Raw genomic sequence first — 25,201 nt, 5'->3', positions numbered from 1 at the left:
TGGTAGCGAGGGTGGTGCACAGTTGGATGAGCTGCTGAGCCTGGTCAGGGCCATGGCTGGAGCGCAGTGGGCCAGAGAGCAGTGGCGGGCCGGCTTTCAAGTACTTTAAAATCACTTACAAAGGCCGGATTAAACGATCAGAAATTCCATTTAATAGGACAAATAAAGAAATAACAATCTACCCTATCAGCCTGGAGAAGGCAAGCTGGATGGGTTTTTTTTCCCCCTCTAAAAAGGAAAAAGGGAAGGAAGGGGGAAAAAAGAAGGATAATGTGTGTTTACTCAAGCAAAGAAAAAAATATTTAAGTGATGTCGGGGAGAAGATTGCAGTAACTAGTGAAGAATAACATCGTCTACTTTGCTGTCAAATCACACCCGAATTTCAGTAATAGATTCTCGGCTGACACTCAATTCAATTCGAAGGTGATCCTGCTTTATCCCAGCCCATCAAATATTAAACACTTGCATTAGCAGGTGCTGCCGCTTCCCGGCTTAAAGCGGCGGGCGGGCAGCGGGCTGGGGAGGCCCCTCTGCTCTGTTCGCGGCTTGGGGACAGGGCAGCTCCGTTATCTGCCCGTCACCCCGGGTCTTATCGCAGCTCAGCGGGAAGACCACTTCAGATAACGCTTGCCCCGACGTGTCACCATGATTAGATTATTATAATAATTATGACTCCCCAAGATCTCCCCTAGACTGGGACATGTGGAAGCGGGGTGGCGGACCGGGTTGAGCCTGGCTGGACGAGGGCAAGCCGAAAACCCAGGCAGGGAAGCAGAGCTAACAGGAGAGGCAGCGGCCCCAGTCCCGCCTGACAGATGCCTTTCAGGAAGGGCAGCCTAGCTTGTCAGAGCGAGGGCGAGATGAATTGGCGTCTCCAGCGTGGCCGCGGGTGTCACGCGCACAGTTTCATACTCCCAGATAAGGCATGATAACCAATTGCTGCCATGACATGGCCTCATCCAGTACTTCCTCAGGGGGGCACAGGCGGGAGGAAGGGGGCAGCACGTGCACATGGGTCTGCCAAGCTCCTAATAAGAGGGATTTAATTTTTACAAATGCTGCTTCCAGCGGGGCCTTCACATATCAGCCAAAGTCCAAAATGATATTAAAAACGGTTAATTAAAACTGCTCTCCTTCAGCCTGGGCTCTCCCCCTGCTGCCCCTGCTGAGAACCCTGGCATGTCTCCCCCAGGTACTGTCACACACCCTGCAGAGCTGAACCTTCAGAAGTGACCACCAGCCTCAAGGAACCCCCACAGGCACAGTCCCAGGGCACAGTCTCACAAGCTCCCTCCAACTCCTGCCATCTGAGGTACCCCTCAGCCACAGCCAGCAGATGCGAAAGCCACCCAGAGAACACAGGGTCCTTCAGCAATCTGTGTTCCTACTTGTGTGGTCTGGATCTTCACACCTGCTACCCTTCTACACCTGTACCCACATGCCCACCACCCCCAGGCACTCACTTCTAAAGTCCCTCGCTGCCAGATACATAGACCCTCAAGTGCGCACACTCGCACAGGAACCAAACTCTCCCTTGGGTTACTCGGTGCATCCTTCCACTCCCCACTCCCTCCAGACGTCCTCCCCAAGATTACATCCATCTGTGAATCTGAGCAGAGCCTTCCCAGGAGCCCCACTCAGGACAAGGTGATGTGGGTTGTGTCTCGGAGATTCTGGCTGAGAAGTCAAGGCTGGGACCTTGAGAAACCAGGAGAACAGGAGAATCAGGGAGGCTATCCCCTGTGGCTGCCCACAGGGGCACTGGAGAGAAGCAGGCCTGTGTGGGGTTGGAAGCAGCTAGGAAAACTTCCTGGAGGGAGTGGTAGTGGAGGGCTGGGTGGGGGTTTGACAGCACTCCAGGCAGGAGACACAGCAAGGACAAAGGAGAATGGCAGGAGCAGGCTTGGTGAGAGCACAGACCAGGGCTTGGGTGTGGCTGGGGCAGCCCACAAGGACAGAAAGAGCCCCATCTTCAGGTGCTGCCTCCCAGCTCTGTGTTCCAATGGCAACATTGGCATCAATCAAGGGACCCTATTACTTGTCCATCCTCTTTTTTCCGCCTGCTTCTTTTCCCTGCTCCCTCCTTCTCTCCTGCCAGCCTGCAAGGACCTAGGAGTTTTCTGACCTCAGTCAGCAAGGGGTGGGAGAATGTTTTAAGAGCTCTCACCAAGAGCCTGTGCCCAAGCCCCTTCTCCATACTGGTTCCAAATTCTTGGGGTGCCACTTCCCCAGCTGCCCCTCTCCTGGCCACCAGGACCCACCTGCCCAGCTGTGGCTTCCTGGCCAAAAAGTGGGGCAGGTGGAGCTGGGGTGAAAGATGCTGGGTCTACCAAACCACCCCACGGCAGCCCTGTGCCAGACAGGCACAAACACTTCCCATCCCCTGGGCTGCTGTAATTTCCATGTGCGGGGAAGCAGGTGCCGAGCTGCTCCCGGCTGGCTCTTCTCTCTCGCGGCTCTGCTCGCCTTGGCTGCTGCCCCATTAGCTTAGTGGCCAGCCATCTGCGACGGGCCTGCCGCGCAGCCCTGCTGTAGGCGCGGCGGGTGGCCCCCTGTGTAACAGGGAGCTTTGCCATTAGCGCCTTTAATATTCTGACACCTCAGCACAGCCTGCTATTACATGCAAACGCTGATCGCCCTGTGAAATTACATTGCTGGGCCCGCGAAATGGAATCGTGTATAATCAGCCTCCTCCATGCACTGTCAGTCCCATCACAAACACGGCGCCCGGCGGCTTACGGGGGCTTAGCAGCTGCGACAAGTGTATTGGGTTTAATAGATGAAGTAGCCCTCATCGGCAGCAGCATCAGATCCTTCAAAGAGGAAGGAAGAGGCATCGATGGCTGCGAGGGTGCCTCTGCCCACCCATTCACTACCTGCCAGGGTCCTGAAGGGGGGTGGCCACTGAGTGGGCAGGGCAGTGGCGGGGTTAGAACCCAGCTCAGACTGCACACAGAAGCACAGACGGCTCTGTACTTCCGGAAAACCCAGAGCTTCCAAGCTGCAACCAGCACATGGGACCTACCCAGCTTCCTCATGATGGGGGGAGGAGCAGGCCTTTAACCAGACTTCTGGGTGACAGGTCACCTGGTGGACCCAAGGCTGATGGGTCATTTCCCAAGATGAGGAAGCCAATCAAATCACCTGCCATTCCCATGAACACCCAACAGAGGAAGCTGTAAGGGGGATGTTCTGGACGATGGGGAAGAGAAAACCTGACAGACACAACTACCACTTAAGTCCTTATCTAATTGGCCAGCACTTCTCTAGCTGGTGAACCAAGTACCAAGGACAGAGGTAAACACAAGGGTGGCAGACCCAGCAGCCCAGGCCTTGGAGAAAGGCAGTATGGTTGGGCTCAGGAGTCAGACAAGCATGAATTCAGTTCCCAGTCTGCCAGTTATTAGCACTGTCACTTGGGAGGAGTTACCAAATGTCTCTGAGCCTCATTCCCCTATACTATAACATGGGAGGACAGTTCTTTCTCCGGGTATACCTGAGGTCACTCAGAACATCCACTCCCACTGCGACCTCCAGATATTCTTGGTGCTGTCACCTGAAATGCCTTTGAGAATGCAGTTCCCTCTCCCTTTCCTGGGCTCAGGCAAGCACCAGTTGTGGCAGACTGTGTTTTCCAGGGATGGCTGCAACACCATCTCCCACCTCATATGCTCTTCTTCCAATGTGACTTTGACTCCCCTGTTATCAAGAGAGGGAGTCTATGCCCCTCTCTTTGAAACAGCATAGGCTGTTGGGACTATTTCAACTAGCAGAGTAATGCAGAAGTAATGCTATGCGACTTCAAGGCAATTTCAGAAATAGAGGAGGCAGCTTCCTCCTCATTCACTGGAACACTTGCTGGGGAGCCCTGAGCGGCTCTGTACATAGCCAGGGCAGCCATCTTGTGAGGAAGCCCACACTAGTCTGTGCAGAGACCACATACAGAAGCCTTGAGAATAGGCAAAGAAAGAGAGATGCCCGCAGCCAGCTCCTAGCTGATCCAATCACACCCTGTGCCAGCTCCAAGGACTAACTACAAATGAATGAGAGAAGCTGAGCCAGAACCTATTTACTGAGCCCCTCCTAAATTCCTGACCCATAGAAACCATGAGATAAAATCAGATAGCTCTTGTGTTAAGTCACTAAATTTGGGGGTGACTATTTATGTAGCAATACTCGCTAGAAAACCAGTACCTACGTATTTCTAGATATACTCTGCCAATACCCCTTCAACTTCTTGCTGCTTTGAGACTATTCCTCTCCTCCCTCTGGGACCCCATTACAGATCATCATCATACTGGGTAACTTTAATATCTACAGGACAGCCCAGCCATGAACCTCGCCTTTCAGTTTCTCAACTTCTGTGTTCTAATGACCTTCTCCTCTACCTATTTCAGCCATCCTTAGGGAGTGGGTGCTTGAAGTGGTAGATCCCAGGGCTCCAGGCCTGGTAGACAGGGGATTAAGACCAGAAGGGAATGGACAGACTAGGAAAAGAGCAAGAGAAGGTACAGAAGCTGGCAGGATAGGAGGATGGGGGTCAGAGTGGAATCTGTCATTGTAAGATTTCTGAGGGAGAGCAGTTCTGGTTGATAACAAGGCCCCAGGATCTACCAGTTCAAGCACCCACTTCATGGTCTTCAAGCCCCCTGCCCACTTATCCAAGTACACCTTCCCTGAGAAAACCCAATGGTGACTCCATTTCTCCACACTTGAACCTGAGCTAAGTGATGCCAGAAAGTCACTCTGATGCATAGAAAGTGGCCACAGTGGGTCCAAGATCACAAACTGAGCAATTCTCAGTGGTATGCAACACTCCTACTCTTCTCTGACTTTCACAAAGCTCATAAAAGCTGTGGCGCAGAACTCTTTCAACTGCATGCCCCTCGTCTACAGATGCGTCTGTACCCTTCCCTACCTGCTCCTCCATCAATGCTGTTGCAACAGAAGGGACACCTCGCTTCTTGTCTAAGGCCAATCTGGTACTTGTGCTTGACCTCTCACCCTTCTCCTGCCTGCTTAGTCCTCCTCCATCTGGGATCCCCTTTCTTTCTAATCTTTAACCTCCCCCCTCTCTGCTGGTTCCTTACCACTAGCATTCTAGCAAATGTCTGAATCTCTATCAACTTTATAGAATTTGTGTCTCAGGTTCCTCTTTATAAAATGGGGGTAATAACAGTTTCTATCACATAGAACTGATGGGAGGATTAAATGAATTATTATGTGTAAAATGTTTAAAACAATGCCCGGCCCTCTGAAATTTATGTCACTATTAGATTATTATTTTTAAAGCCCTCCATTTACTCCAGGTCCCCACCTGGCGACTGACTGTTCTCCTGTTAACAACCAAACTTCTCAAGGTTATCTCCACTCGCCTCCACTTACCTCCCCCGTTGCTCCTTCACCCCTGCAGTCTGCCTTCTGGCCTGACCGGTGTCATTCAGCTCCTGCTAAAGCCAACAGTCCTCCTCACGCTGCCCACACCTAGGGACGGTTTCAGAGCTTTGCTGTCCCCACCTCTCTGTGGCCTGCTTCAGCTTTTACACTCTTCTTTGGTTCTCTTTGAGTTCTCTTACCTCTCTGCCCCGCCACTTTCCTCAGACTCTCCCTGTAGTCCCCTCTGCGTGCAGACCATCCTCCTCATACCCTCAGGTCTTCTCGCTTCCTGTCTTTGTCTACACTCTACCTACCTACCCTCTCTCCGAATGACTTTTTCAACTTCCTGTCTTCCAACTCTCCACCTTCCAAATCGATACTCTTTGCCACTACTTGAGTAAAAACACATATTTTCTATTGCCTACCTGACATTTCTACCTGGATTTCAGCCAGGTACTTCATTCTCAAACATCAAAACAAAACAAAAAACCCCAAACTAAAAAAACCTGTTCCAACATCCCCTCTCCCAAGTTATCCTGCTCTTGGGTTCCCAAATCCCAGTGAAAGCCATTATCATTTCTGTGGTCTATCAGAAGTCCTTTTTCTTCTTTACTGCCCCCTGAGTCCTGGGATTGCTGTTTCATGCCTCCAAGACTTGACTTGAGCAATTCCTTCAGCCTGCCTAGAATGCCCCTGGGCCTTCTCCCACTTTTTGTCCTAGTAAACACGTATTCTTCTTTCACCGCTGACTCAAAGTCTTTACCAAGTCCTCCTTGACTTGTCCCTTCTTTAAACCCATCCAAACTCTGAACAGCATCTGTAACACCAGATTTGTTCACATAACTGTTACCCCACAATGGTGCTGGGAGATTCTGAAGGTCAGGGGCTGGCTCTGCTGTTTCTCCATATGGTCTTCATTGAGGGGAAGGGAAAGTAAGACCTCTCTTTGGGCCTAATTTTGCCAAGCAGGAAAGCCTGGTTTTCAGAGTTGCTGCTCCTGTTGACCCTATCTGGTCTCTTTCGAGAACCACTGCTGTTCTTGCCCAGCAGACCAGCAATGCCCCCATAGCCAACCTTAGAACTGAGGGCTCCGCTGTCTGTGTTAGGAGAGAAGGGGAGACTGTTCCTGTCCCTCCTTCTCTTTTTCTGAGCTCTTTGGCTTTACAGGTAGCTCCCACTCCATTCCCGTGACCCAGCAGAGCAGCAAGAGGATGGACACTCACATCAGCTGACACATCCCATCCTCTCTACGTCTGGTGGATAGTATGTCCACAGTGTTCCCTGGTCAGGGGTCCCAGAGCTGCCGCCGCCTCTGTCCCTCAGCAGACCTTGAGTGGGATGATTATTGTCTCTGTGTACTTAATCTTCCTCCACACGGCCCACAGCAGGACGGCTGCCTCCAGCGAGCTGGACCACCACTACAGCAAAGGCTGGGGCAGCAGCACTGGGAGGACAGCTGCCAACTTAGCTGGATCCCATGAGGGTCCTGAGTCTATTTTCAGGTGGAGTAATCCAGAGCCTTTGCTTCACTGCTGAGTCAGAGGGGACTTGGGGACACCGAGGTTTCTGAGGCGAGAACCACATAAGGAGCTCCTGAGCCACGCTGCCTGAGCCCCCACAGAAGAGGCTGGCCTCTCTGGGGCCCCATACGCACTGTCAGAGTCAAAGGCAGCAGGTCTCAGCCAGCTGCCCAGGGTGAGAGCTACCTTGTGAATTTTCTTTGTTTTCATTACAATTTCCTCTCCCATTGCTTCTTTTTAGCCAGCCCTCTCCTCCCCGGGGTGCTGGGGATTGAATGAAACACCACCCCCGGCTCCAATAAGTGTATTTCAATTACATCTGTCACTGCATAACGATATAATGATATATCATGTGATATTAAATCCATGGTAATCATATCAGGGATTTTTTTTAATCGTGCACTAATCGCATTATTACATCTCTATAATTAACAACAGGAGGTATGGAAATTCAGTTAAGGCAGAAGGCTCAATGTACTCCCCTCACCCCATCCATGCCCTAGCTTCCCCAGATTAGGGCCCGATTAGGAGTTGGGAACTGCAGGGCACCAACATGATGGGCCAAAGCTTCCACCTCCCAGTGCCTTGGCTATGGGCAGAGCCTTTAGCATCCAGGGCTGGCAGAGATAGGACAGACTGAGACCAGGAGCATCTTGCAGACGCTCAGAAAAGAGCCTGCGGTGGAGGCCACACAGAGAGGCCCAATGACGAGGCTCAGCTGGGCCTTCTAGACCTCCTGTTCCTGCATCACCAAATCTTCTCCATGGGGAGGGGTGTTACCTTTCCTTCCAACCAGCAAGGTTCTCAAAGGTGCTTGCAAGGCACAAGGCAAATTCCTGCCTCATGGTCTCCTAGATCAGAATTCCTCTTGCTACTGCTACACACATTCCCTCTCTCTGACCTGGCCCACTGTGGTGGCAGCTCTTAATATCACCAGGTCCAGCAGCTGTGATGTCGCTACCTCTTGGTCCTAAAATCCCTGAGCTGAACAAACCAAATCTGCCCTGGGTCCATTCCTCCCCAATTCTTTCTCTGAAGCCTGTCCCTTCAGATTGCATGACAAGTGGGGTTTTTGATAACCACTGGGGTTGTTCCACCATCCCCCAGAATGGTCCAGGTTCTTACGTCCTCCCACCCAGACCTATATGGAGAGGGGAGGGGCCTGGGACTGCAGCTTGAACTATGTCAAATGACCCTGTCTCTCCCACCTTCCTCCCCCCCCCCTTCCTGATACTGAGCTGTTAGGGCTAATCCCCTCAGGGGTGTCAGAACCAGTCTGCAAAGCAGAATTCTGTGTTTCAAGTCCAAAGCTTTGAACTTGGCATGTAACTAGTCCTCAGTGAGGGGCAGGCATTTTGCTAAGTTTGACTCTCAGAAGTTGGACAGGCCTGAAGATAAAAGAGAAAAATCATGTCCTTTTTCCTAATAAAAAGGAGACACTAATAGCAGTCAGCACTTAGGCAAAGCACTTTAAGTTTCTAAAGTGCTTTCCAAATTAAAATATAATCCTTTACTGAGCATGTGACACCACCACCACGACCACCAACCCCTCACACACGAAAGCATGTGCCTGCTTGCACATAGCACGTACACCTTCGCTTTCCTTCTCCCTGGGAAAAATGAAAAAAAAAAAAGGGTGTTCAAAACCTTCATCTCAGAGCTCTCTGCATCTTCATTGGCTTGCTCATATAACACACACTTACTGAGCAATGACCACGTGCCAAGCTCTGTGCTAGGTGCTGGAGACACAAGGATCAAGTGGACTAAGCCACTGCCTTCAAGGAGTGTCCAAGTTAGAAGAAGAAACACAGAAATTTACATGCAGTGGTAGGGGGAGCTTAGATCCTATAACAAGAGGCAGAAACCCTAACCAGGCCTGGAGGGAAATCAGCTAGAAGACTGACATGGCCTTCCGTAGGACATCCAAGGCAGGATGCCTAGAGAAGGTGGACATGGTGGACATGTGGGCCTAGAGCTCAGTTCAGAGGTCTGAGCTGAGACAAGAAAGTCCTAAGAATGTGTAGGGGCGGCACTTGAAACTGAGTAGGTTAAGATCACCCAGAAAGAGAATAAAAAACCTTTGAGGGTCACAAGAGGCCCTTTCTTCTTTGATGTTTGGACAGAAAAGAGAAAGGCTGAGAGATGGAAGGTTGAAACCCTAGAGCCTCTCGGACTGATACCCAAAGAGCCTCCTCTCTGGACACGCCCACCATCCTGTCCCCTGTAGGCTCTTGTCACTGTCACCTTTGCTCTGCCTAGATGTGGTTCAATGAAGGACTGCAGGCTCTGCAATCACACTGACTCGCTCGTGACAAACATTTATGGACAGCATATCGTATGCGAGGTCACATGCATACATTAGCAATAGAGACACAGTACTGTCCTCAGAGAGCTTCGGTCTGTCAGAAAAAGCGGATGTTAAATAAAGATCAACGTAAATAACCACTAAGGACTTACAGTAAGGACTCAAAGAAGAAAGGTAGGCTGTTAAGACAGGACAGAAGATGGAAACCTGACCTAGATGGGGAACACTTCCCTGAGGACAGGGAAGCAGAAACTGATGGACTGGAGGGAGAGGTGTTTGTGGTCAAGGGTATGATGCGTGCTAGGGCCTTTAGGCAAAGGGTAATAGCACTTGGAAGGAATCAAACACTTGGTATCTCTGGAGCACAGGAGACAAGTATGAGATGCGGCTGATGAGGAAGACAGGGGATGCCTAGACATGCAGGGCCTCAGAGGACACAATAAAGAGTTTCATTATTGTTTCCTAAGGTGATGGGAAGCCATCCGAGGGTCTACCACTGTCATGTGATGTGATGTTAGGGTGCTATACCAAAGTCAAAAGTTAGTTGCTGTGCACACCTATCCCTCCCCAATCCCTCCCCATTCCTAAGGGCAGTCAGGTCTGGGAAAAGCTAATAGAGAACCAAGACCATTTTCTTCTGAAAGGAGAGGGAGAAACGGCACAAGCGGCTGAACTCATTCATTCATTCACTGAAGACTCATACAGTCACTGAAGGCCTGCCAGACCCTGGCACCTCAACTGAATCCCATGTACACCCTGCCCTCAAGAACTCACAGTCCTTCCCAGGAAAATGAATACAGATGCCATGAAGCGCCCAGTCACTGTGACAAAGTGATCAGTGAGAACTACAAGAGCGTTACGAAGGAGGAAAGTGCTTAGGCCCAGAGGCATCTGGAGCCTGGAATCTGTGTGCTGCCTCCTGGTCCTCTCCTCACTGCAAGCAGCAGCTGGCTGGCTGGGACAAGCACTCCCACACAGACTGCACACTGGACAGTGTAAGGAGGACCCTGAGCCAAGGCTCCCAGGAAAGGGCTGGATACCAAGCAGCAATGAACTTGAGCCAGGATCTTCTGATTGCACAAATGAAGGTTGGAAGGATGTGACCAAAGCTACAGAGGACAGAGGAGGGAAAGGATCACTGTATCATCCCAGGATGATGCAAGGGGCCCCTTTAGAAGAAGCAACAGGGCTTAAGTAGGAAATCATTCCCGGACATGATTCAGGCAATGCTAGTCCCCTGCCCTGTCTTCGCTTTGGAAAGTGAGGGGCGTAATTACTTGACTTCTTAGGTCTCTTCCTGATCTGAAATTCACTGGATCTGAGGTGAAACTCCCACAAAAGTCAGGTTTATTTCTGATCCCACATCTTTGCTTACACCATTTTACCCCCAAAACACTGGCCTTCTTCCACCCTCTCCAAATCCTGCTTGTCTGCCAGGACACCACTTTCAGGAAGCCCGTCCTGATTTCTCTTCCTCCCTCCCCCATGTCCCACCTGACCTCCACAGTTCATACTATGGTTCTCCCTACAGCACTTTGCTTAATTACATACCACAGGGGTCTGGTTCTCTTACTCAACTGGTCTGGGGACTGTCTTATCTCTCCCTGACCCCTGACATCCATTTCAGAGGCAGGAGGGGAGCTCCCCTCTTGCAGGCCCTAGAGGCAGGCAGAAGTCTGGGTCCCCACTCCCTCTGCCTATAGTCCTTTGAGAACTCCACAGGCCTCCACTTGAAAAGGGTGCTAAAAGCAATGATGTCTCCAAGTGCGATGGGAGATATTTGTGTCTGCTTTACCCTTGGCTTTTTGCTCCGGTTCAGGTAGGAGCGGGGTGGGCCGGCTGGCAGATCTGAGAGCGCGGCACGCCCCAGCGGGCAGGGCGCACAGCGCGGGGAAGGCGCGAGTCAGTCTGGAGTGCTCCCCATTTATCAAGCTCACGCAGGCCGCCAGCCGAGCGAGTCTTTCTATCATTACACCTCTCAAAATCCGATTCATACCACTAATCCTGCCTTCATTCTCCCAGATTAATAACATCTCTTTCAACCTTCACAGTGTGATAAATAGACAAAGAGAGAACAAAAGGAGAGACAGAAGAGAGAGAAAGAGCTGGAGCAAGTCCCCATAATAGAGAGAGCCGAGAAAGAGGAGAGGGAAAAAAGGAGAGCGAGCGAGAGCAGGCAGCGGCCGGAGACTACAGCTACCTCAGAGAGCCGCTGAGGAGAGCGGGCCGCTGCGCCCCGCTATGCGCTCCGCTCCGTCCCTGAAGAGAAAGAAAGGCTCGTTAACAGCTCCTTCCTGCCTGCACTTTTGTTCAGATTCTTTTCTTCCCTTCCAATCCTGCTTTAGGTCAAATTCTAGTGAAAATGAGTCTCGCGGTTTCCCGGGCTCCTCCCAGCCTCCCTACCAGGCCCAGGGAACCAATCGGGCCCCTGGCAGCAGGGCTGGATCTAGGCCCAGGCAGGGCTGGAATGGGTTTAGCAAGGGAGGGGTAAGCTGGCCTAAAGCTTTCCCAGAGCTGTTGCCTTAGCCAGGCCCCCTGCCTTGCTCTTTAGGCTGACCAGGAGAGGAAATGGAGGAGAGGGAGGCTCCGGGGTCCATTTCCTAAGGTTCTGTCCTGTACAGTTCTCTGACCTAAAGCTCTGGCTGGTCCAATCCAAGGCTCCTAGCCCCAGCAGCCCAGTCCCAGCTAGATGGTGGAAGTAGGCCTCATGAAGGCTTGCTAAAACTGAGGTGTGGCCCATACAATCAAATTATGATGGAGAAGTGTGCTGGGAAAATAAATCCCACTGGGTCCCAGCGCTAGGCCTAACACAACTCATCTGTGACGATTCTCCTTGTTCTCTCTGCCCAGAGGCTTGCCCACACTTGTCTCCATAGCACACTCCCCATCCTCCTCACAGACTGAGTTCAAGAGCCCCCCTTCTTCCCATGACCCCGGCTTCTGGATGCCAGTCTGAGCTCTTCCAGGAGAATTCAGCCACTCCTTCTTCTGGGCGCTGGAAAGCAACACCATTTATATCACCCTATAGTGAATGTCTCCCTCACTCCACTGGGAGTCTTTCAGCATTCTGAGCTCTCTGTTTCCAGGTGCAAGCTACCCATGGCACTTCTGCTCTTTCTTAACTTTGCCCAAACTAGCCCCAGCAGAAAACTAAGCCAAACAAGAGCTGACCCTCCCTCTGGACTGCACAGTATTCCTAGGGAGTTCACAGGCCTAGCTGAGAGGCAGGGGCAGAGGCATTCAGTCCTGGGAAGCTCTCTCGGCTCTGAGCACCCACTTCTTTCACAATTCACCAGACGGGACAATGTGGATTTTTAAAAAAATAATCCAAAGACTTTAATGGCTTAAACCTGATTAGAATATGCCACATGAGAATCAGTATTTTACAGAAAGTTGTACAGAATTTTTTACAAAGAAAACTTTGTCTGTACCACATACATTTTATCTATTTGAAAATTTTTTTTACATTAAGCTCCTCAGATTTCTCAATCCCTTAGTGTACTCTTATGGTGGGACGTGGGTGGTGTGTGCACAGAACAAAGGCCTGTCTTGCCCAACCCAGCCTAGTATGAGGAGCCGTCCAAGAAAGTCAAGGCTTCTCCAAGGATGGAGGTTGGTGGTAGAGAGAAGCAGAGCCTCAGTAAAAAGATGGTGGCCTTGTGGTCTGCTTAGAGACAAGTCCTATCTAGGAAATATCCTGCAGACACTTGTCAGCTACTTTACTCTAAAAAGCCTCCCCCTATCCCCTGCTCCCAAACACAGCCCTGCTTTTGGATCAAAATGGCTGCTACCTACCCCCACCATTCATTCCCGGAGACCCCGTTACTTCTAACTCCAACCCTCAGGTTTGGGGAACTTGAAAAAGCTCAAAGAACTGGAGAACTGGAGGCTTCACAGGGCTAAGTAAAAGAAACAAGTAGGCAAAGGGTAGTCCTTGGGATCATATCCCTCTCACAAAAAAACCCAGAGAATATGTTAACCTTCCTTCAGCCCTGTATCAGAACTCTCCACAATCACCTGTGCCACCAGACCTCTAAGATCAGACACCTACAACAGACAGGGTGAAGGAATGATAGCGACTGACATTTGTCCATGGGTCCAAGTGACCCAAGGAGCTGGGTAAGAGGGGGAATCATACAGTCTCAGTGAAGGAGAATGGTCCTCCCTACAACCAACCTAGCCCACTTATACCCTGAACTCTGGAGCAGGCTGGGTGCAGCTGGCACACAGGCCCATACTGCTTTCAAGCCCAAGGCCACAGGAGAATTCCAGAAACATGGAACTTGGCCCCTCCCTTCCCTAAGAGTCCACATTACTGGCAGATCAGAGAGCCTCAGCCAGTCAACGCCCCTGCAGCCCTCTAGACACAGGCAACCAGCAGGTCCAGACACCCCTAAACTTGCTCTAACCAGCTCCCATGCTCTAAATTCCCAGGCAACTTCCTGGACAATTTTCCCAGGGGCTCAGCAAGATGCTCTAGCTGCTGCAGCCCCATCCCAGAAAGAAGGACAACCCCAGAGTCTGAGAAGTCAAGTCATGGCAGCCCTTCCATCCTCTGCTTCTGCTGCCGATCCTTATTCAATACACAGTCTTACTGCCACCCGTGTGGGTAAGACTCTGCCCCAATGCACCCAACTCTGAGGGATGAACCTCATTCCTTCAGGGGGGTTGACTCCTTCAACTGAGAGGGACAACCTAGATCCCAGTCAGGGACTTGTCTGAGGAGCAGATAGAAGGACGTCAGCCAGACACAACAGGGTCTCTGTCAGGTCAAGAAACTAGATCCCAGTGATGCTTTTCCTCTGAAGTGGACTTGGAGAGTTCACCCCCGAAGTTTCCAGTTCTAGAGCCCACTCCTCCAGGCAGCCAGTGGCACAGAGCAGGCAGAAGTTGGGTCCTAATGTGTAAAAAGCTCCAGCAAAGCAAAATCATTTACTCTTCGGTGTGACTGCTCAGCAGAGCTAATAAATCTTGCATGAGCAGGGCCGATTCTAATTTCCTAATATGAAAAGGCATTTGGATTGAGAGAGAGGGGGAGATAAAAGTGATTGAATCTCCAATAGTCCAGGTTACTGACAAGAAACATCCTGCTCAGCCCTGAGAGAAGGATGGCAGTGCCTGCCCGCCCGCACACACCCATCCGTTCTGCCCCCCTCTTGGCGCGATACATCTCAGTCTCGTCTATTGACAGGACGTGGCTTTAAACACAGTTACACAAGTTATCATTTCTGCCTTCTGATCAATCTGAATTTTCAGGACAATTACCCTCTTAATCAATGATTGCTATCAGCAGCCCTGCGCCTGGACGGATTTCTCAGCAAGGTAATCATGCCGCCAGGCTGGACGGCGCGTGCATAGGCAATGAAGCTCCGGGTGGGGTCTCCTCCCTCCCTCCTGAGTTCCCCGTATCCCAGCGCTCCTGCCAGTATCGAGGACAAGGACGGCAAAGTGTGAAGGCCACTTCAAGGAGCGATGGGAATAGAAGGAAGGGAGGGGAGGGGGCCCAGCCACCCACTCAGCCTTTCAGACCACCTGATTATGGAGCAAGCCTATTAAAACCCTAGATTTACTGCCCAGCACCCTGATGCATCTCCACATGCCCTCCTGCCATCATTCCTACCTCCTAATTAGCCTAATAAAGCCCAATTCTAATTATGGGCTCAAACTATTAGGGTGAGTAAATGCAAAGAAAAGAGAAATATTGGTTTTACCAATCTCTCAGAGGCTACTGGTTCTAGAAATTCCTTTTCTTTTATAGACCTGGTTCATATGGGCTACTGACTAGAATGGCAGAGGCAACCTCCTCTCCTCAGATATCCAGGTATCTGGAGCTGTCACAAAGCCAGCCTGGCCTAGAGCCAGGAGGCCACCCAGCTTAAAAGCCCCTCCAGGGCCTTTCCACAGATCCTACCCTCCCTGTACAAAACAATCTGGGGCCCCTCAGGAGAAGAGGGAGAGGAGGGGGTAGAGTCAGCCTCTACATCAGTGTTGAGTTAGCCAGAGACCTTACTGACCTTACTTGCCATCAAGGGGGCAACTCAGGAAAGCTTCTCAGACTAGCTGTTGTTGGGCAATGAACTTACACCAGAGAGGCCAACAGTGGAAATGAGAAGGGCATGGTCTGGGACACTGATGAATGAGCTTACACCTCAGTGTGGGTGGCAGATAGGCGAATACAGATACAGGGGACAGAGCAGCTTGGGGAACTGCTATCACATCCCAAGAGGGAAGAGAATTAGAAAGCATGCATGTACTCATTCACTGATATTTACTGAGAGCTAGCCACGCCTAAGTGGTGGGGATACAGCAATTAATACAGGAGTGACCCTTACTCTGAGGCGCTCACAATCTACTTGAAAGACAGGTGTAACACAAACAAAACACCAAAATGCAAAAATAATAAAGTGAACTTGTACACGAATATTCATAGCGGCATTATTCGTAACAGCCAAAAAGTGGAAACAATCCAAATGTCCACCAACTGATGAATGGATGAATAAAATGTGATATATCCATGCAACGGAGTATTAGTCGGTAATGAAAAGAAATGAAGTGCTGATTCACGGTGCAACATGGATGAACCCTGGAAATGATGCTAAGTGAAAGAAGCCAGTCACAAAAGACCACATATAAAAAATTCCCAGAACTGCAAGAATAGGCAAATTCATAGACTGAAAGTAGATTAGTGGTTGACTAGGGTGGGGGCATTTTGGGGAAATGGGAAGTGTTGGGGGCAAAAATGTCCTAAACTCAGATGGGGATGATGGCTACACAACCCTAGGAATATACTAAGGAAGACTGAATGGTACACTCTAAGTGTGTAAATTGTGTGGTATGTGAATTACAGCGCAACAATATATATATATTTTTTAGCACTACCACAGAAGAAGTGCCAAGAGCCCACAGCAGGCTCACCTAAGTAAACAAAACCAGAAAGCTCTACCACAGTACATAGGCACTTAATGAATAGGTGTGTGAAAGAGCAGGAAGTTGCCAATGGGAAACACAAGTCTTCAAAGAGCACATAAAGGGGTTAGGTCTTGAAGGGTAGGTAGAAGTTCATGAGGCAGAAAGGCAGCAAAGGGCATTCTAGATAAACAGAACACAAGTATGAATAAGGCCTGCGAGTGACCATGCAGGCTGTCTTCGCACAGCTAAACACCCAAAGGGGTTTCAAGAGATAGGCTAGAGAGTTTGTACTGGACCTAGCAAGATTTTTCAAGAGTAGTACAGGAATAGCTTGGGCTTTGATGGTTTAGGCAGGAAACAACATGTTGCAGGTGAGAGGCCATGGTTTCTGGAGTCATATGTTCAGCATTTAAATCCTTCAATTTTTCTCCCAATAAACTCGAATGACCAATGAGGGCTGGAATTTTGTCTATTTTGCTTGCTATTTTATTCCCAGTGCTTGGCAGAGTGCCTGACCTAGTAGGTGGTCAACAGCTGTTTACTGAATGAAAGTGAATGAATGAATATGTTGAATCCAGTCCCATTTGACAAACATTGATTTACCATCTACTGCAAAGTTCGCACTGGTTATGCAGTGTGAGCTCTTCGTGGGCAGGGTCCCTGTCTAATCTCTGCCTCAGTGACTCACAGTTTGTTTGGAACGGGGCAAGTGTTTGAATTATATTAATTCCTCTCCCTCTCCTGGTCTGGGAGGTTTCCCTCAGACGCAGTGACTCTTGAATAGGTGTGGCACAAACACACTGCAGTGGCGGACAATAAAAGGGGACCTGAAGTTGTTGGGGTACAAGGCTTCAGGAGCAGGTGGTGGTACCCAAGGTATCTGTCCCACAGCAAGCCATGTGCTCTAGGAAGCTAGGAGGCAATTCCAGTTATCAAAACCCGCGAGGACCTGAGTGGGAATTCACAGAATCCTCTGCAAACTACCCTGCACCCAAGGCCCCCAAGCAGGGCGGGGGCCAGCAAAGACGTAAGGTGGGAACATAAGCTGTGGGGTGTGCAGGTAGATGAGGAGGAGAAGGTCTGGCCTTACTTCCTGAGCACCTGTCCTGACCCCAGAGATCGGCCATTTCAACTTCTCTCCTCCGGTCAGGAGAGCCCTTCAGCTCACGGCTGACCACAGTATGAAGGGGGCTCCTCAGTCTCCCAGCCCCCAATTCCTGTAGGGCCTCCCCCTCCCCTCCCTGTTCTTCCCTCCCTTTCCTTCCTGCAGAGCTTCCCTTGAGCCATAAAAATAAAATAAAACACAAACACCCACAGTCCAGGAGGAGGGCGTCAGACAGATAATGGGCATTTTATATCTTTTTATGACACTCCCCATAGGCAGCTCGGCAATCACAGCGCAATAAAGGCAGGCATGCAGCTTGCATAGTTAAACAACTGCCGGGTAATTAGGCACAGCAAACACACCACTGGGGAGGCCTCAGGGTTGCCCTGGGATCTGCCTGCAGCCTGTCCTCCTGCCAGCAGCCAAGTAGGTGCAAAGCCCAGGCCTAGTGCCATAAGCCCTGGTCGTGGTGCTGAAGACAGGCCCCTGGCTGCTGCCCTATGCACACTTGGGCTCATGCCCATGCACTCACAGCCACAGCTGTCTGCACCCATACAGAAGTACCTCCCAAGCAGCTAGCCTGGACCTCATCTTCCCAGAAGGACCACTCCTCTTTACCACGTAGGGCAGCCTAGCGTCTATTGGGGCCCTGCATTAAGGCCCCTGAAAAAGTCACTGGCCCAGATGCAGCTGGGATGAGCTCACCTGGGTAGCTCTGAGCTTACTGAGTCACATAGGCAAAGGACATATATACACAAAGACATGCCTACATGGATTCTCTCTCTTGTGCATTCTAACTCGTACAAAGCTGAATTCAAAATAAATTATTTTTAAAAGCACACCTAAACACACCATACACATAATTCCTATTATTGTACTTAACTACCTCTATTGTATATTTCCCCATTTTCCCTGCCAGACTGGGAGCCCTGTATAGGTAAAGACTAGACCTGATTCATCTCAGAGTCTAAATGCCCAATACATAGGGCTTTAGAGAGTGACTGGTGGCTCGATGTGAATGTAGAGGTCCTGGTGCAGGCAGGGCACAGGTCATCAGGTTCAGGCTGATCTAAGCTTAGCTTACAGATAAACGTCCTCCCAGCACCGAGGACACCTCACTGTGAGTCTACACAATGCCTGTTCCTTCTCTAGTGACCACCCAGCCAGTCAATTTCAGAAATTTCAGGGAGCTGGTGGCTAATTCATGGGACAGAATAGACAAAACCCTGCTATAATCCCATCTGAAGACCGAGATGGCCAAAGGTCCCATATTTTGAAGCCACTCTAATCAGCTTTGAGGAATCAGTCAGGGGAAATTAAAGCACCCAACCCTAAGCCACTCTTCCCCCAAAAGAGCTGAGAGCAGGCCAAGTGAGCTCACACAAAGGCTATGGGTTGAACCAGCAAGTTCCATATGAAGGTGAACACACATCCAGCTCTTTGTTCTGGTCTCTACCTGACCGTCACTCTGCACCTGCCAGGACAATTAACAATGGGGATCAAAGGCCAGAGGAAAGGCCTGGGCTGCACCCTGCCTTTAAAGGTATCGAGAGGCCCCCTTCCCACCACCCCCCGCAAAGAAGCAGGGAGACAACAAGCTTCACCTCACCCCATGTTCTCATGGAGAAGTCCAAAGCCTCCAAAGCACTCAAATCTAGTCCAGGCCATCCCAAACTGTGACAGGAACAGCTATCCAATACCTGAGCCCCAGCCCTTCTGAGCTGATGCCAGGCAATGCTCTGCCTTCCCTGGACCCTCAGCTTCTCCCAGTGGGATAGTGGAAGAGTCCCAAGGCTGGAGATCAAAGTAGGTACGGGTTTAAGGGAAACTTCTCTCACCTTCCTTACATCTGTCTCATTTTTTACTGAGAACAAAAAAGAGGAAACAAAGGGAAAAGAGATTGCCTTCTCTGGCCCCCTTATTTGTTAGATAAGGAAACTACGGGCTCAGAAAAGGCAAGTGACCCAACACCAGAGCCCAGCCAACACCAGACCCAACACCAGAGTCTTTAATCTTCCAGCTTTCAAGTTTGGCCCAGGAGTCTCTGTATTGTTCTATGTTGTCCTCCAGAGGTAAGGGCCTCATCTGTTCACCTTCAGGTGCACATGTATTTCCACAGAACCCATATTTACATACTTTCCATATCCCTACATGTGGGCATGGGCAAGTACCCAAGTATACATAGACACAAGCCTCCCACATGGACAAATACAATTCTTTAAATACAGATAGATATCCATGTACACCTGGGCATACCCCATACATACACATATAGATCCCCATTAAGTAAGTGCCACTCTCAAGAGACCTGGATCATGAAGCCAATCCCTATCCTTCCCCAGTCACTGCCTTTCACTGACCATACAACTAGTAATGGCCAGCTATGTGTTTGCCCTAGGCTCCTGTTCCAACCAGGCCAGACCAGAGGAACTGCCTTTAGGTGGTATCTATTACAGGACAAGTGACAAGAAAGAGGCCATGAAAGGAGAGAAGCTGAATTTATATCCTGGTCATGGGGCCTTGGGCAAGCTTAGTTTCTCTGAGTCTCTACTTCAGCACCCATAGCACAGGGACAACAGCCCTCCCTTGCCGCATAGTCGTGAAGATGAAACGAATGAACGTATGTAAGGCACTGAGTACGGAGGTTGGCACCAGCTCGGGCTCCGAACGTTGGTGCTCTGTTATTGACAGTGACAGACGTGTCAGCCCTGTTTTTCCAAAGTGGCAGCAGGGCAACCGGGGAGGGACAAGGGAGGCAGGCAGGGCTGTGCCTCCTGCCTTCAAGAAAGTCTCCTTATCCTTTTCTCTCCTTTTCTGTAACTCCTTTTGGTTTCTAGGGTCCAGAGTAGCAGTAACAATAACAACAAAGCAAAACAAAACACAAAAGGAAAAAAAAAAAATGAAACAAAAACTTGGGAGAAGGCAGAGTAACTCAGTTCCCTTACTTCTCTCGACTTACCACGGAGTGTAGATGAGTCAACCTCTCCCTCACCTCGCCTCTCTCCCTAGTGGCCCTCAGCTCTTCCACAGGGTCTTCCTGACATCTCCTCTGTTGGCCTAGTTCTGTGGATCAAGAATTCTGATGGATTCAAGAATGAGATCTAGTCCCTATGCTTGAGCGGCTCATGGTCCTGCACAGGGACAGACCAGGCCACATAAAATAACCAAGAGGCATGGCCCTTGGGTTACACTGCAAAATAACCTAAAGGATAGCCCGAGGGTTACAGTGCAGGCTGATAGTCAGGATGCCTAGGCTTAAATCCAAGCCCCATACAGATCCAGGAGAGCTCACACGCTCCCCTGTTCTCAGGATTCACTTCCTCAAGGACACAAGAGAAAGACAGAGGAGCTACAGAGTGGGACCAGGAGATAGAGGTGGCATCACCTGACAGAACACAGACTCTGAGCCACGGCCAGCAAGAGGCAGACCATGAGGTGGGCCTCATTGCAAAGACCTGCCATGGAGGCCACTGCAAGCAACTCCAGGGCAGAGTTGCTTGTTCCCTCACGGAGGGAGAAGGAATCCCAGCTGGCTTGAGAGGACTCCCTCATTCGTTCCGCTTCCCCTTGTGGCCACACTCATGGGGGAGGCAGAACAAGGAGGGCTGGCCCCTTAGCTGTGAGTGTGCTAGGCTAGCCAATCACACACCAAGTGCCAGCACATGCTAAAAGATTTACACACATCACCTAATTGATTCCTCACACTGTACTGCATTTTTTTTTTTTTCTTAAGAAAGAGAGAGAGAGTGGGGAGGCGCAGCAGAGGAAGGGCAAGAGAGAGTATCTTAAGCAGGGCATGGTGGCGGGGCTTGATCTCACAACACTAAAATCCTTACCTGAGCCAGAAGCAAGAGTTGGATGCGTAAGTAACTGAGCCACCAGGCACCCCGGTTCCTCACCGTAATCTGCCACCTTCTACTGGAAGGATACGGAGGTCCTCCGGCACAGCAGTGTCAGACTGCCCAGAGCCGATAATGCTACAAGGCATGGTGCCCTCTTTCCCATCCTGCTATCCTGCACCCATGGACTCTTTCTTCCCACACATGGACATAAACGTAGCATTTTTCTGGAGCTACTGCCACATTTTTAGAAGGAAGCTTAGGCTAGCTCCACCGAGACACTGGGCAATGGTACCTTCTTGTCCTTACTCTCCCAGCTTCTCTGGGAGAAGGCATACACAGGGCTGGCCCACATCAGTAGCTTAAAAACCCTGTAAACTACTTTGCAGGTCCCCAATTCGAGAAGTTGCTGCATTCCTCCAGGCCTCTGTGGACATTGCTGCCTCCACCTGGAATGCCCTTCCCACCCTATCTCCCCAACACTTTCAAGGCCCAAGTCAAATATTCCCATGAAATCTTTGTTGACTTTCTCTCCTGCCCCCAGATGAAAACGACTCTCCCCTCCTCTGCGCTGGAGACAAAAGAGCAGTAAAAGCACGGTCTCGGAGCCTGCTGCCTAGACTCGGAGGCTGCTCCGGCTCTCGTTAGCAGGTGAACCTTGTGCCAGGTGCTCTGCCTTTCTGGATCTTCGTCTCCTCATCTGTAAGATGCCAATACCAGTGCTAAGCTCTTAGAATGGGGGATTAGGGACCTAATTAATATAAAGCATTTAGACCAGTACCTCTTCATTTTTATTAATTACCTCTACTTTATTTACAAAGGAGGAAACCAAGATTCTGAGAAGGGAAGTAACTTGTCCAAGGTCATAATGCAGGTAGGACAGAGCCAGGGATCGTCTGAAGGTAAATGTGAACATGCACTCCACTATACACCAGCCACGGTGATGGCAGCTGGAACCAAGAAGAGGAGACGGACAGCTCCGTTCACTACCTTCACACGCAGGGTGAGCTCGTCCACAGATGGCATGAGGCTCCTCCTCCCTGTACCCCCATGAATTCTGCCAAGGGGCCTCTTTCTCCTAGCTCCTACACACAAAGTCTGCCTTGAGCTCCTCTCTCCTTTATCCCCCACATCTAGTCACCTCGGTCCTAGTGGCCAGTACGAGGACAGGGGAGGACATTTCACGTCCAAGACAACTCTAGGAGTAATGGTATTGTATTTCTTCTTCTATAAAGAATGATACTGAAGCTTAAAGAAGCGACTTTCCTGAAGCCCCACAGCTAGTAAGTGCAGTCAAGATTCTAAATCAAGCCTACTGGACTCTGGAGCCTGCTTCTGTGGTATTAGTTGTCTTTTACACGTTCAGGGAGGTTCAGGAATTTGCTTCAGATCACATAGCTAGTTGGGAGCAATGTTAGAAGTCTGAGCCAGACTCATCTGATTCTAAAGCTCCTTTTCTTGCACGAATGGTCTCCAGCCTGTGAGCAACATCCCCAGGGACCAGTGTCCACACCAAGCATCACCTGAAGACTAAGTGAAGGGTCCATTTCACATGTAGCCAGGCCTGGTGTTTAGGTAGGTTTACGCAGATAGCGTTGTAATTAACAATACAAATCCATTCACTGTAGCTTTTTCCATTAGTACTTTCCTTATCTTATCTTTAAACACCCAAAACATCAGTTCCACCAAGTGCTGAGGGGAGTAGGAGGGGAAGAATGCCTGTGAAGTTTTCCAACATTACTAAGAGCTCCAGGTACTCTGCCTGCTTACCAACTTAAGAGCTCTCTGCAACAGCAGGCAGGCACTTTGTCAAGGCACTTTTCCCCATCCTTAGTTACAAGCACACAGTAGAGAAGAGTCTTTTGTATGGAGTAACTGTCCAAAGGTCCTTAGCAGTGACAGGAGGCACAATCCCTTCAAGGACTTGAGACATGAATGCTAAGAACCAATGCCATCTCTAGCAAAGGGGACTCAAGTCTGGAGCTAGGAAAGGAAGGAAGGAGTCAAAGAAGTGAGTCTGTCTTTCCAACTCTGGCTTCCAACTCCTTCCCTGCCCATCTGCCTAAGTTATATGGTCAGGGAAAAGAGCACCTCACCCAGGCTCAAATCCTAGCTTTACCTCTTCCTGGCTATGTGCCCTCAGACAGGTTACTTAACTTCTCCAAGCCTATTTGTCTGAGAGATCTGGCAAGGGACTAGGCATGGACTCCTGAGCTCATTAGTCCAGCCCGATATTCAGTGTGGCTTCAAGTAGTTCTTGTTGATGCCCAGTGTGTGTCCCATCCAGTGCTGAGTACCAGAAATACAGAGATGGGTGGCATGTAGGCCTCAAAGTGCTCACAGTCTACTAGGAAATACAAATGTATTAGCAGATAATTGCAAGAGCATGCAATACACTCATTATAAAGTGTGAAACCATCCAAAGGAGGAGGTGATTGACTATTTCTACCAGGGGTCAGGTCAGAGAAGCCTTCACAGAAGAGGGTTTTGAAGGATGAAGAGGAGTTTTCTCAACAAACTAAAAGGGGAAAGGCAAGGTAGGCAAAGGGAATAGAACGAGCAAAGGGAAGTGAAACAGTCCCTTTGAAGAGTGTATTTAAAGAATGGCAAGAAGTTTGATACGGTCAGAATGTTAGAGGGACAGGAGAGACGAAGCTAGAGATGCTGCAAAGGGCCTTGGGTACTTGCTCAAGAGAAAGGATGGGCCACAGCTTTCCATACCTACCCTCTTGGCTCCAGTGCTTTTCCTGTCAAAACAAGCACACTGCAATCGCACCCTTTCCTGTGCCTTTGATTTAAGAGTTCCTCTCCTGGCCCTGACAGTAAGGCATTTCTGTCCCACAGATTATAACTCACTCTGGGCTATTATTCAGCTCCCCAGCCCTGGCCCTGCTGCAGTTAGTCCAAACATAATATCCTTCATGCATATATTATCTGTCTCCCTATTATCTGGAATCATTTCGGAATTAAATTTCAGTCCTGCAATATTGGCTTCAGGAGCGGCGCGCTTTATGGGCTAGTCAAAGGTTAGAATACCAATCAAAATAACAGTGCCGATGCAGCGAGACATTTTAATATTCCAAAACCCGGTAATTGTAAAAGGACATAATATTTTTTCCCTGATTACCCCAAAGGCAACACATGTTAACAAGGCAAGGGAAGGAGTGAAAGAAATTTCAGAGTTCAGACAGCTGTAAGACATATTTAAAGGAAAAGCCAGGCAGGGCACTACACCATGGGGGCAGGGAGATGCGAAGAAAGGAGACATTCTCTCCAGCTCCAGCTGCCCCGATTTCAACCACAGCACTGTTCCCTCTGCTACTTCTGGACCACATCCCAAGAACTCATGCCCAACGGCAGACATTGGAGAGGGTGGGATGAAAGGAGAAAGAGCTCAGCACATGGAGTCTTGAGGCCTGGGTTCTAGTTTCAGCTCTACAATCCAGGAGCCGCCCGCCCCCAAGACTGGCTCTTCCCAGGGCTTCAGCATCAAACCCAGCCGCAAAAGCTCCAGGTTGTTTTCTCACTCGCCCCCTCCTTGTCCCATGCCTGTGCCCCCACTTCTCCCTCATTTACACCTGATGCTCTGTGTCCTGTCCTCTGTGTACATATTTCTTCCCCAGCACAGCCAGAGGCCCTGGCCTCAGAGCTGGCTCCCACCAGGATAGTGGCCCATAACTGCCCCACACAATGCTCTGTACTTTGGATGATGCCAAAGACGTGGACCACAGCACATCTGGTTCTGACCACCGAGTGGTCCAGAAGCATCTGTCTTGATGCAAACCCTCTCGGCCCTCCAAAATAAAACACCTTGCAGGGCCCCTATATCTTCATACCCCTCTCTCAGTTTTCAGTTCTGTTTGGTCTGTTTTTTCCAAATTAGCTTATGAATAACCCCAATGGAGGGACTCTGCAGGAGGCACCATGTGGCCACCATTCTATAGAGTCCCAGCCTCTGTTAGGCTGCCTATCACTTGAGCAGCTTAATTCCCAGAGCTCCAAAATAGTGACCTGACCAACAGAGTTTCAGATCTTTTCACTCCTGATGGCTTCCCAGCTAGCTGAGTCTACTCGCTGGGGCCTCCAATCTGCATCACTCTGACCTGCTGACCTGCCTATGGCCCCCAGCAAAGAACTTCATTAAGGC

At 50.0% G+C, this 25,201-nt stretch overlaps 1 protein-coding gene across 7 annotated transcripts in view; it reads right to left on the bottom strand.

Annotated features, from left to right (window-relative positions):
* The window catches only part of ERI3 (ERI1 exoribonuclease family member 3), a 125,310-nt gene that overhangs the window by 26,820 nt on the left and 73,289 nt on the right, over positions 1-25,201 (bottom strand). For 5 of the 7 annotated variants that reach the window (XM_032303764.1, XM_032303763.1, XM_032303762.1 and 2 more), the window contains one exon: positions 1,596-1,698. The exons of the other annotated variants lie outside the window; for them this stretch is intronic. In XM_032303764.1, coding sequence (XP_032159655.1) covers positions 1,596-1,698 — 103 coding nt within the window. The remainder of the gene's footprint in view (positions 1-1,595; positions 1,699-25,201) is intronic. 7 annotated transcript variants of the gene reach the window in all.

Source organism: Mustela erminea, chromosome 10 (genome assembly GCF_009829155.1).
Source record: "Mustela erminea isolate mMusErm1 chromosome 10, mMusErm1.Pri, whole genome shotgun sequence".
In the NCBI taxonomy this organism is placed as follows: domain Eukaryota; kingdom Metazoa; phylum Chordata; class Mammalia; order Carnivora; family Mustelidae; genus Mustela; species Mustela erminea.
The sequence above is the reverse complement of the archived record's forward strand: the minus strand, read 5'-3'. Positions and strand labels throughout refer to the sequence as shown.